The following is an 11,510-nucleotide window of genomic DNA, read 5'->3' on the forward strand; positions in this document are numbered from 1 at the left end:
AGCAGCTACTGTGGGGCAGCCCAAAGCTGCCAGATTGGGCTTTTATTTTTATTTTTTTTTCAGCGAAGTTTATGGTTTTTTTGTATAATAGTTTTGTTCATCATCTGTTGCACACACTGAAGTATGCAAGGTATTACTACTAATATAATTACTAAAACACTTAACACACATAGAGTTATCTTGCAAAGGTTTTTTAAAGTTCTATTTTTGGAACAAATCATTGGGATGAGTTTTTTTTTGAGCAGCTACTGTGGGGCACATTTGGGCTTTTATTTTTGGGGCTTGGGGCACTTATTGGGGCACTTATTGGGCTTTTATTTTACTGGGGGGCACTTATTGGGCACTTGGGCTTTTATTATTTTTTTCAGTGAAGTTTATAGGGTTTTTTGTATGATAAAAACTTTTTTAATAGTTTTGTTCATCATTTGTTGCACACACTGAAGGATGCAAGGTATTACTGCTAATATAATTATACAATTATATATATTACTACTAATATAATTATATAATTTTATATATATATATTTATATCACATATAGACTTATCTTGAAAAGTTTTTTTGGCTAAGGTGTGAAGTTTTATTTTTGGAACAAATCATTGGGGTGGGCTTTTTTGGAGCACAAGCAGCAGCCCCTCCTCAGTGTCACAGCACAGGGAATGCAGTGCAGGAGCTGCTGGAGGAAGTCAGACCTCAACAAAGCTGTGGATAGCTCTGCTGCCAGATTGGGCTTTTATTATTTTTGTTTTTATTTTTTTCAGTGAAGTTTATGGGTTGGGGATTTCGCAGGACTTGGCGCTGGGATCTGATATCAAATGAGGACCTTCTGGTTCAGAAATCGGACTTAATGCAGCCCTCTTTTATTGCCTCAAGGATCAGGCAGAACAAAGTGGCTCTGCCTGTGCCTGTGCATGTGCTGTTTGCCAGAGGCACGTGAGACACCCTGTGGTGGCTGGGATGGCTGAGCCAGGCCTGGTGGGACCTTGCACTGCTGAGGGACTCACAGAGCTGCTCCTGGAGCACCAGGCCTGCTGATGGACAAAGAGAATGAGGCCCCAAAGCTGCTCCCTCAGCCCTTCCCTGCCATGGTGGGGCTGGTGGAGCAGGCAGGGAGCTCTGCCATGGGGTCACCAGCACAGGGAACAGGGCATAGGGCACAGGCAGAGCACCAGGGCACATCCCTGGGTGCTATGGAACAGGGATAACTATGGATAACCAGGGATAACCAGCTGACATCTCTGGTGGTTGAGGGGCCTGTTGAAAGCTCCACAAAGGCAGGCTGGGGAGTGAGCAGTGTGGAGCTGCTGCTGCCACCCACAACCTTCCAGAGCTGGAGTCTGCCCTTGGGTTGAGAGGGTTTGGGATGGTGTGTCCTGGGGCTAGAAGGCTTTGGGGTGGTGTGTGCTGGGTGTTGGAGGCTTTGGGGTGGTGTGTCCTAGGCTGGGAGGCCTCAGGGTGGTGTGTCCTGGGTGCTGGATGCCTCAGGGTGTCTTGGGGCTGGAGGCTTTGGGGTGGCGTCTCCTGGGCTGGGAGCCCTCAGGATGGTGTGTCCTGGGTGCTAGAGGCCTCAGAGTGGTGTGTCCTCGGTGCTGGAGGCCTTGGGACAGTGTGTCCTGGGGCTAGAAGGCTTTAGAATGGTGTGTCCTGGTGCTAGGAGGCTTTGGGGTGATGTGTCCTGAATGTTAGAGGCCTCAGAGTGGTGTGTCCTGGGTTTTGGAGGCCTCAGGATGGTGTGTGCTGGGTGTTGGAGGCCTCAGGATGGTGTGTCTTGGGCCTAGGAGGCCTCAGGGTAGTGAGTCCTGTCCCCTGGTGTAGGACTGGAAGATGTGGGACCAAACAACCCCTGCAAAACCCTGACTCCTCCTGCATGAAGCCACTCTGAGCACATTCACACAGAGGAAATTCAAATTCTCCATGCAGCTCCTGCAAACCCAAATTCCCCAGCTCACAGCTGGACCCTTGGCAGCTCCCAGGGGTTCATTCCTGCTCTAACCAGGTCTGTCCTGACTCCAGCATCTGGTCCTTCTCTGCAAGGCTCAGTAAACCTTTGGAGAGCCTGTTTACATTTGGGATCCCTGGTAGGTTCAGCAAGAGGCAATATATCAGCAATTTAGTTATTGTGGATTAGGTCTCAAATATCCTGGGGATATAATGTTGGTCTTTCTCACCTTGTGTGGAGGAGGACTAATGGCAAATTATCTGCATGGTTTACATTTTCTGGTTTGTATTGCAGCTCCCAAGGACCAATTTATCCTGATTGAATTGCAAACAAGGCTTAGTGCCATCTCACATCCAGGGGCCAGGTCTCTCCATAAATGAACTCAGAACAATTCAGGTTACCCCAAATTCTTCCTGTAGATTGGATAATGGCATAAATCCTGCGAATGTTTAGACTGGAAATTGCTTGTAGCAACCTGAGCTTGACTGATGGCTGCAGTAACAGAAGGAACCATAACTTGTGTCCTGCAGGGAGGGTGGGGAAGGCAGCCCAGCCAGACAGCTCCCCACAGACCCCCAGTGCTCGTGGGGGGATTGGGACACCTGTGGGTTCCGTGTGACCTTCAAAGACAGCACCTAGAGTGCCTTTCTGTGCTGAGGCAGCAGATGTAGCCAAGCCCAGGCTTCTTTTGGGCTAGAAAGCAAGGGAACAGGAGGGAGAAGTGTGTGACAGTGTTCACAGGGGTTCTTGGATGAGGGAAGAGACAAGGATCTGACTCCATGTTTCAGAAAGCTTGATTTATTATTTTATGATATATATTATATTAAAACTATACTAAAAGAATAGAAGAAAGGATTTAATTAGAAGGCTGGCTAAGAATAGAAAAAGAAGGAATGATAACAAAGGTTTGTGGCTCCGACAGTCAGTTTGAGCCAGCTGACTGTGATTGGCCATTAATTAAAAACAACCACATGAGACCAATCACAGATGCACCTGTTGCATTCCACAGCAGCAGATAACCATTGTTTACATTTTGTTCCTGAGGACTCTCATCTTCTCAGGAGAAAAAAATCCTAAGGAAAGGATTTTCCATAAAAGATGGCTGTGACAGAAGTGTGTGCTCGCTTGGTTCGTGCTGCAATCTCAAGGTTTTCCTGGCACCTCCTGCCCTGGCTGCCCTCAGCAATGGGGTCCACGAGTTTCATGCTGGCTCTTGGCACATGGGGCTGTGTTGGCTCCCTCAGCACATCCATCCCTGCTGCTGTCCCCACGCTGGGGGCTGTCCCCACGCTGGGAGTGTTGTGTAAACACGGCGGAATTAAACACCGGGAGCAGCACCACGGTCCCTCCACAGCTCCTTGGGGACACTCTGGGCTGTGCTGCACTGATGCCATCCCCACAAGTGGCTGTGCTGGGCATGGGGACTGTCCCACAGCACCTGTCTGAGTGACCCTGCTGCCCCCCAAGTGCAGAGGAGCTGCAGGGGATCCCCCTGTGCTCAGCTCCCTAAATGCTGCACCAGCCCAGCTGGCGCACTTGACAGTGTTTATAAAGCAGCTTGCAGCAAACAGGCTTGGAAGTGCAGAACAAGTCGGTGTTTACAGAAGTGACTAATTATTTATTTGAAAATCCTGCGGAGGAGCCGTGGGCTGTAATGACAAGCACATGGTGAGAGCTGGGCTCCTGCCCTGGCAGGGACAGCAGGGACACGGGGAAAATTCAGAGCCACCAGACAGGGGACAGGGAAAGATTCAGAGCCATCAGGGTGGGGGGACAGTGGTGATGGCACAGGTGAGTGCCAGGAGTGTTTGTGCCATGGGCTGCCACAAGGCTCAGCAAAACCTGGGTCACACAGTGAAAAGTTCAGAGACACCAGGGTGGGGGGTCAATGAAAAGTTCAGAGCCACCAGGACAGAGGGACAGGGAAAAGTTCAGAGCCATCAGAGTGGGAGGCAGGGAAAGGTTCAGTGAAAAGTTCAGAGCCACCAGGATGAGGGGGACAGTGGTGATGGCACAGGTGAGAGCCAGGAGTGTTTGTGCCATGGGCTGCCACAAGGCTCAGCAATACCCAGGTCACCCAGTGAAAAGGTCAGAGCCACCAGGGTGAGAGGACAAGGAAAAGTTCAGAGCCACCAGGGCTAGGGGACACTGGTGATGGCACAGGTGAGTGCCAGGACTGTTGGTGCCACAGGCTGCCACAAGGCTCAGCAATTCCCGGGTCACAGCAGCCCAATGCTGCTGGGACAGCCCCCTCCCTCCAGGTGCTCTGCTCCAGAGGGGTTATAGTCACACCTGGAGGCCACAATCCCCCTTAGATGGGCTGGGGCAGGGGGTGCTGTGCCAGTGGCCCCTCAGCAGGTCCCCCAGGCAGGGTGGGCAAAGAGGGGACAGCCCCATGGGGACCATCCCAGGCAGGGGCTGGGCTCACTTCCAGCTCTGTCGCCAGCCGTTGTTTGGGGCATCGGTGATTGCGCAGTTATTAGAGAGGGATTAAAACAATTTTCTGTTCCGTTTGACTTCACAGAGCAGATGTTGTCGCCTCCATTCCAGCACAATGTCTGCCGTTGGCAGGGCTTTGCCAGCTGCAGAGAGGAGTGGAGCTGGCTTGGCAGTGCCAGAGCTCTTGGTGCAGCGTGGAGCTTGTCCTTCCTTACACAGGGCACAGGGAAAACCACTTGGAAAGTACAGGGAAAATGTCAGGAGCCAGCTGAGCAAGGCTTTGGGCACTCTCAGGAAAAGATGTGGAGTCTTGGCTGGCAGCTGGGCTTTCCTTTTCTCTCCTGAATTTCATGCAGAGCTGTTGGTTTGGTGCCAGCCTGTGCTGCTGGTGCTGCCATCTCATCACTCTGTGCTGCCAGGCACACTGGGCCACTCTGTGACGTGGATTGGTGAGGGCAGCGTGGCACCCACAGCCAGGCTCTCTCTGCCCCATGTTGGGTTCTCTGCTCCACATTGGATTCTCTGCCCCACACCAGGCTCTCTGCCCCATGCTAGACTCACTGCCCCACATTGGGATCTCTGCCCCACACTAGGATCTCTCTTTCCCCCACATCAGGCTGTCTCTCTGCCCCTCTCCAGGCTGTCCCTGCCCCACACCAGTCTCTCTGCCCTGTGCCAGTCTCTCTGCCCCACACCAGGCTGTCCCTGCCCCACACCAGGCTCTCTGTGCCAGTGAGCCCAGAGCAGAGCAGCTCCCACTCCCAGCCCTGTGCAGCAGCGCTGACCCTGCCCTGTGCCTCGGGGAGTGAACGGGAGATGGGAGGTTTGGAAATTCCCTGCGAGCAGAAAGGCAGCAGTTCTGGGCAGAGGATCCCACCCCGTCCCCAGACACACCAGGCTGGCTGGGGACTGCAGGCTGGCTTGACTACCAGCCCCAGAGGTGCCCCCTTGATGGGAAACAGCTTGAGTGCCTGGCACCCACAGCAGCCATCTGCCTCTCGGGGACGGCAGCCCAGGGCTCTGGCTCTGTTTTAAGCAAGTTCCAGCCATAACTACTGTTTGTAGCACTGGCAGATGGCAGAGATGCACTGAGCATTCAAACTGGTTACTAGTCTCAAGCTATGTCAGGGAAGGGATAGGTTGGATATTAGGAATAAGTTTTTCACTGGAAGGATAATAAAGTACTGGAATGCTCTTCCCAGGGAGAATCATCATCTCTGGATGTGTTTAAAAAAAGACTGGACCTGGCACTTGGTGCTATAGTCTGGTTGAGGTGTTAGGGCATAGGTCGGATGATGATCTTAGAGGTGTCTTCCAACCTCATTATTTTGTGATTCTGTGATTGACTCTGTGATTCTGTGATTCTGGGATTGATTCTGTGATTCTGGGATTGATTCCGTGATTCTGTGATTCAGTGACTGATTCTGTGATTCAGTGATTCAGTGATCCTGGGATTCTGGGATTCTGGGATTCTGTAACAGGGACTCATGGATGAGGCTGGAGCACACTTCTCCCTACACCACCATCTGCCAGCACCCCCAGTGCACCCCACACCCCCCATCTCACCCCCAGCCATTATGGGAGTGATGCTGTCTGTCAAATTAACCCATTTCTCCTCTTCTTTTGCAGTTCCTGCCAGCGCCCCTGGACACTGTGAGCCCCTAACACCCACAGCTGAGCCCTGGACAGCGCTGGGGCCGAGCTCCTGCCCTGCTGACAGGGATGAAGGCAGAGCCATGTTCCCTGCTACCTGAGCTGCCTGCTGCTGCTGCAGCTCGTGGATATGGTGCCAGTCCTGGCTCTGTGCACAGACTCTCAGCTCTGAGGATTTAGGGGCAGCAGAGCCCCCAGCTGTGGAGCACGCTCCCCCAGCCACCCCAGCACGGAGGGGCTGCAGCTCTGGAGAGTTACTATGCAGCTTGGACTGCTTGTGGTGGTGGTTTTTCTGAGCTCCATGGATCCAACAGGCAGCAGCAAGGTGGTGAAGGGCAAGAGGCAAAGACGAAGTATGTATGAAATGCTTTTCTTCTCTACTTCTTCTCATGGTGTGAGTGTGTTTACAGCTGGGGCTGGGCAGGGCCTGTGGTGCCCCAAGAGCCTGCAGAGATCCCCAAATCCCTCTCACCATGTGCCCTGACCTGTCCCCTGATGTAAGAGCTGAAATGAAGGATGTGGGACTCCAGGCTGCTCTCCAAAATGCAGTTTATTGTATTCAAGAGGTTACAGCAATCCAGGGTTGTGGGTGACAGAGCTGTGCCCGCAGCTGTCAGCTCCAGCTGCAGGCAGGCCTGGAGACCTTGAGGTTAGGTTACAGTGCATTATAGACTTTTCTTTAGGTCACAATCCATTCTATACTTTTCTTTGCTGAGCATCTCAATACAGTAGAACCAATCTATACCTTAACTATTATCTATAGCCTATCATAACTACTGTAATTACCATATTCAGGTTACTGTTCTCCAATCACTAAAAGTCAGTGCATTACAGTTTAAGCCAGAAGTTGGTTTTCAGTTTTCTTGCAGTAGAAAATTCTGAGACCATTTTTCTACTTGCAACATTGGCAATTTTATCTGCCTGTGCTTTCTGCTTGGTAAAAACATCTTTTTGTTTGGGGTGGGTTTATCCTTTGCTCTAAGCCATAAAACCCCTTTTAACTAACACCCCCTTTGCCTCCTTGGTGTTTCAGTAAGACTGGCTCAGCAATTCTTTTCTTCTATATCAAAACTTGCTTCCACCTCTATTCCTTCATCAGACTCTATATTTCAAAATCTTTCTGCCAAGCACACATATCTGTGAGACTTTCTTGTCAAACTTTCATCCTTCCCAACATCCCTGAGGCCATGGGGGGGGTCAGTTCTGCCTCCAGCCCAGAGGGTCCCTGGAGGGGCTCGTGCAGGGCAGAATTGGCACCAGAGCAGCCAACTGCCCTCCTTTATGTAAGCTCATGTTAGAGCTGTTTTACATTAAAACTGGTTTAAATTAAATTATAGAAAATTGATTTTATATTAAAACTGGGACTGCCGAGCCCTGGGAGAACAAGGAAAACCTGACATCATGGCTAATTCTATAAAGGGCAATTCCCAATGGGAGCCCGGTTTATACCTTTGCCATGGAGGCAGAGCTTGGCACCAGAGCCCAGCGCTGCAGGAGGGATGGGGCTGGATCCCTGGGGGTCCCAATCCAGACCAGGGGACCCTCCTGGCAGGACCTCCAGGAGGTCTGGGGGCTGAGGACCTCCCTGCCTTTGGTGGCTTTTCCCAAGGCTGAAGCAGCCACAGGCCTGGAAAAGGGGCTGGGACAGGCAACAGGGGCTGCCAGGTCATGGCAGGGGGACAGAGCAGCTCTTGGGTCATGGTGGGAGGACAGAGCAGCTCTTGGGTCATGGCAGGGGGACAGAGCAGCTCTTGGGTCATGGCACAAGGACAGAGCAGCTCTTGGGTCATGGTGGGAGGACAGAGCAGCTCTTGGGTCATGGTGGGAGGACAGGGCAGCTCTTGGGTCATTGTGAGGGGACAGAGCAGCTCTTGGGTCATGGTGGGAGGACAGAGCAGCTCTTGGGTCATGGCAGGGGGACAGAGCAGCTCTCTCACCTCTAGTCCTGGCGCTTGAGCACTGTGCTGCTCTGTGCTTGCTTTTGAAGTGTAGTAAACATGGTATTTAAAAGAATACATCTTTTAAATACACAGCTTTTCTATAAACAAGGACATGGCTTGCATAATAAACTAATAAAAATAACCTGCATTCTAGTCTGCAAAGAATGCGATTGGTTTCAAAACAAGCAGCATTTTATATGATAATTGAAAGCAGAAAACTCTCAAGACATGGGATTGAGTATTTTTGTTGGACTGAATGTAGGAGCTGAGAACACATCTCTATTTTGGGGGCAGTGACACCTCCTGACTGCCAGAGAGAATTTAACGTAGGCAGGGTCAGGGAAAGATCCAGCCTGGGACAGAATTAATGGAACAGTTTTGCTCCAGGGCCATGAACTCTGCTGCTCAGCATGGAGGCACTGCAGGGGAGGCAGCAGGAGGTGCTGGACTCCTTGGGCCATGCCCATGTTAGTGTGTGCCCCAATGGGCACCCGGGATGGGAGACAGAAGGCTGGGGCGGGCAGTGCCAGGCCCTGGGCACAGCTCTGTCTGTTTCAGTGCTGGGTCCCTGGGCACAGCTGGGGCTGTTTCAGAGCTGGGATGGGCAGTGCTGGGTCCTGGGCAGAGTTGGTGGGAGTTTCAGGCCTGGGGTGGCTCCCTGGGCACAGCTCTGGCTGTTTCAGGGCTGGGGTGGATCCCTGGGCAGAGCTGGTGGCTGTTTCAGGGCTGGTGTGGACAGTGGTGGCTGTTTCAGCTGTTGCCTGGGTCCTGGGCACAGCTGGTGGGTGTTTCAGGGCTGGGGTGGTCCCTGGGCACAGCTCCGGCTGTTTCAGGGCTGGGGTGGACAGTGCCAAGCCCTGGGCACAGCTGGTGGCTGTTTCAGGGCCGTTTCAGGGCTGGGGTAGACAGTGCTGGGTCCTTGGGCACAGCTCTGGCTGTTCTAGGGCAGTGCTGGGTCCCTGGGCACATCTCTGGCTGTTTCAGGGCTGGGATGGGCACAGCTTTGGCTGTTTCAGGGTCCTGCTCCTCAGCACAGCCATGTTGTGACCCTTGTGCCTGTCCTTGGCACAGCTCTGGCTCTATGGCATCCCTTACCAGTGTGCCAGGGCTTCAGGGGCCTTGCTGTGCCCCCATTCATGCCCTCCCTGCTGCTGGTGCCTGTGGTTTGTGGGCACAGCTGGTGCTGCAGAGCCCAGCACTAACCAGGGCCTCTCTGCTGCTCTTGCAGTCAGCACGGAGCTGAGCCAGGGCTGTGCCAGGGGCTGTGACCTGTGCTCTGAGTTCAACGGGTGCCTGAGGTGCTCCCCCAAACTCTTCATCCTCCTGGAGCGCAATGACATCCGGCAGATCGGGATTTGCCTGCCCTCCTGTCCCCTGGGCTACTTCGGCCTTCGCAACACGGACATGAACAAGTGCATCAGTGAGTCTGGGGCTGGGGGAGGCTGTGGGCAGGGCAGGGGCTGCTGTGGTATTGGAATAATTACCAATATTGCTGGAAGGATGTGCCTGAGCTTGTCTGGCCTTTGGTGGAACCAAATATTGACACTGTGGTGTTTGACCCCACAGACACTTTGGGCTGGCTGGGTGTATGGTGTTTGACCCCACAGACACTTTGGGCTGTGGGTGTCTGGTGTTTCACCCCACAGACACTTTGGGCTGGGTGTGTGGTGTTTCACCCCACAGACACTTTGGGCTGGCTCAGTGCTGCACTGGGCCCGTGGGGACAAGGCCAGGCCTGCAGGAGTTCTGGTGGTGCTGGGATGGAGCTTCCCCCCATAACAGGGGCTGCTCCTCAGGTTTCCCTCTGGCAGAGAAGCTTTAAGGCAATGGTGAAGGAATGGAGTCGGTTTTGATGGAAGGTTTGGATGCAGAGCTTTATTCTGGCCCACAGGCCTCTGCATGCAGCAGCAGCTCCAACAGAACTCCCTGAGCCCGTGGTTGCTGCTCCTTTGAACCCCGGGGAGAGGGGCAGGGAAGGGGCAGGGAGCCACCAAGCAGGGACAGGAGGGGAGGGACAAAGGGACAAAGGACACCTGGATGGCCCAATGCCCCCAGGGGTAGAGGGCATCCTTTGGATCTGCCAATCACTCGATGCCTTCTGGAATTGCAGGAGTGACAGACAGTGCTGGGAGGGGAAAGGAGAGGTGACTGACACACCTGGGAGGGAAGGATCAGGGGAGGGACCCGAGGTTCTGGGGTAAACCCTGAAATCACAGCACAACACTATGGCTCTGGGGAAGGGTTGAGGCAGGGCTGATCATGACAGCCTGAGAACAGCCCTGCTCAGCTCTGCACAGGCTGTGGATGTGGGATCTTGCAGGACCTCTGGGCAGTTTTGTTACGTGGGTTGCCAGACTGGCAGCCTTTGTGAGGAGGGAGATCCTTTCAGGCACTTGGTGCCTCTTTTCCTGCCCTACTGCTCAACAGACTCAGACAGCTCTGAGTGAAATCCCTGACTTGAATTCTGTAGCCAGAGCATCAGAAAGAGCTGGACATGAGACATGGGCTCACTGCCCTGGCAGGTCCATGCACAGCACCCTCACAGCCAGCTTTCCATGCAGCTCCCTTTCCATGCAGCCTGTCCTGCAGCTGCAGCTGGAGCCAGGGCTGGATCCTTTGCACCATCCCCTTTGGCTGACCATGCTCAGCTGAACCCCAGCCCAAAACCTTCCCACCCTGCCTGATCCTGGCCTGGCTATGAGAGCTGCTGCACAGGGCTGTCCTGCACAGGGAATGGGGCAAAGAAAACTCACTCCTGAGTGGCACAGGATGCTCAGAGACCTGGCTTGGCAGTGTGGAGCTTCTTGACCCTTCTGCTCACATCAAACTACATGATGGCTTTGGTGATTTTTTTTTTTGCTTTTTTTCTTCCCCCCAGAATGCAAAATTGAGAACTGTGAGTCGTGTTTCAGTCGAAACTTTTGCACAAAATGTAAGGAAGGTTTGTATTTGCACAAAGGGAGATGTTACGTGACGTGCCCCGAAGGCTACGCTGCTGCCAACGGCACCATGGAGTGCAGCAGTCCTGGTAAGCAACCGGGGGTGCTCAGGGGATTTAGGAACCTGCTGGGGAAACACAGACTCAAAGGGGTGCTCAGGGATTTAGGAGCCTGCTGGGGAAGCACAGACTCAAAGGGGTGCTCAGGGATTTAGGAACCTGCTGGGGAAGCACAGACTCAAAGGGGTACTCAGAGACTTGGGAAGCACAGACTCAAAGGGGTGCTCAGGGACTTAGGAACCTGCTGGGGGAAACACAGACTCCCTTGCAGCCTAAGGTGGGGGAGAGGTGGGCTCTGGGATGGCCTGGAGCAGGAGTTACAGCTGGGCTCTCTTGTTCTCTGCAGCACAATGTGAAATGAGTGAGTGGGGTCCGTGGGGCCCCTGCTCCAAGAAGAGGAAGCTCTGTGGCTTCAAGAAGGGCAACGAGGACCGGACACGGCGGATCCTGCAGGCGCCCGCTGGGGACGTGTCCCTGTGCCCGGCCACCACGGAGGTGCGGCGCTGCACGGTGCAGAAGAGCCAGTGCCCCGAAGGTGAGCA

The 11,510-nt window shown here is 53.4% G+C and overlaps 1 protein-coding gene across 3 annotated transcripts in view; it reads left to right on the forward strand.

The window, feature by feature from the left end:
• Positions 1–11,510, forward strand: part of RSPO1 (R-spondin 1) — a 33,921-nt gene that overhangs the window by 18,842 nt on the left and 3,569 nt on the right. For all 3 annotated transcript variants that reach the window (XM_074555651.1, XM_074555649.1, XM_074555650.1), the window contains exons 2-5: positions 6,007–6,383; positions 9,199–9,390; positions 10,849–10,998; positions 11,315–11,503. In XM_074555651.1, the coding sequence (XP_074411752.1) occupies positions 6,290–6,383; positions 9,199–9,390; positions 10,849–10,998; positions 11,315–11,503 (625 nt within the window). In that variant the 5' untranslated portion in view covers positions 6,007–6,289. The remainder of the gene's footprint in view (positions 1–6,006; positions 6,384–9,198; positions 9,391–10,848; positions 10,999–11,314; positions 11,504–11,510) is intronic.

The sequence above is a fragment of the Zonotrichia albicollis genome, chromosome 20 (genome assembly GCF_047830755.1).
Source record: "Zonotrichia albicollis isolate bZonAlb1 chromosome 20, bZonAlb1.hap1, whole genome shotgun sequence".
In the NCBI taxonomy this organism is placed as follows: domain Eukaryota; kingdom Metazoa; phylum Chordata; class Aves; order Passeriformes; family Passerellidae; genus Zonotrichia; species Zonotrichia albicollis.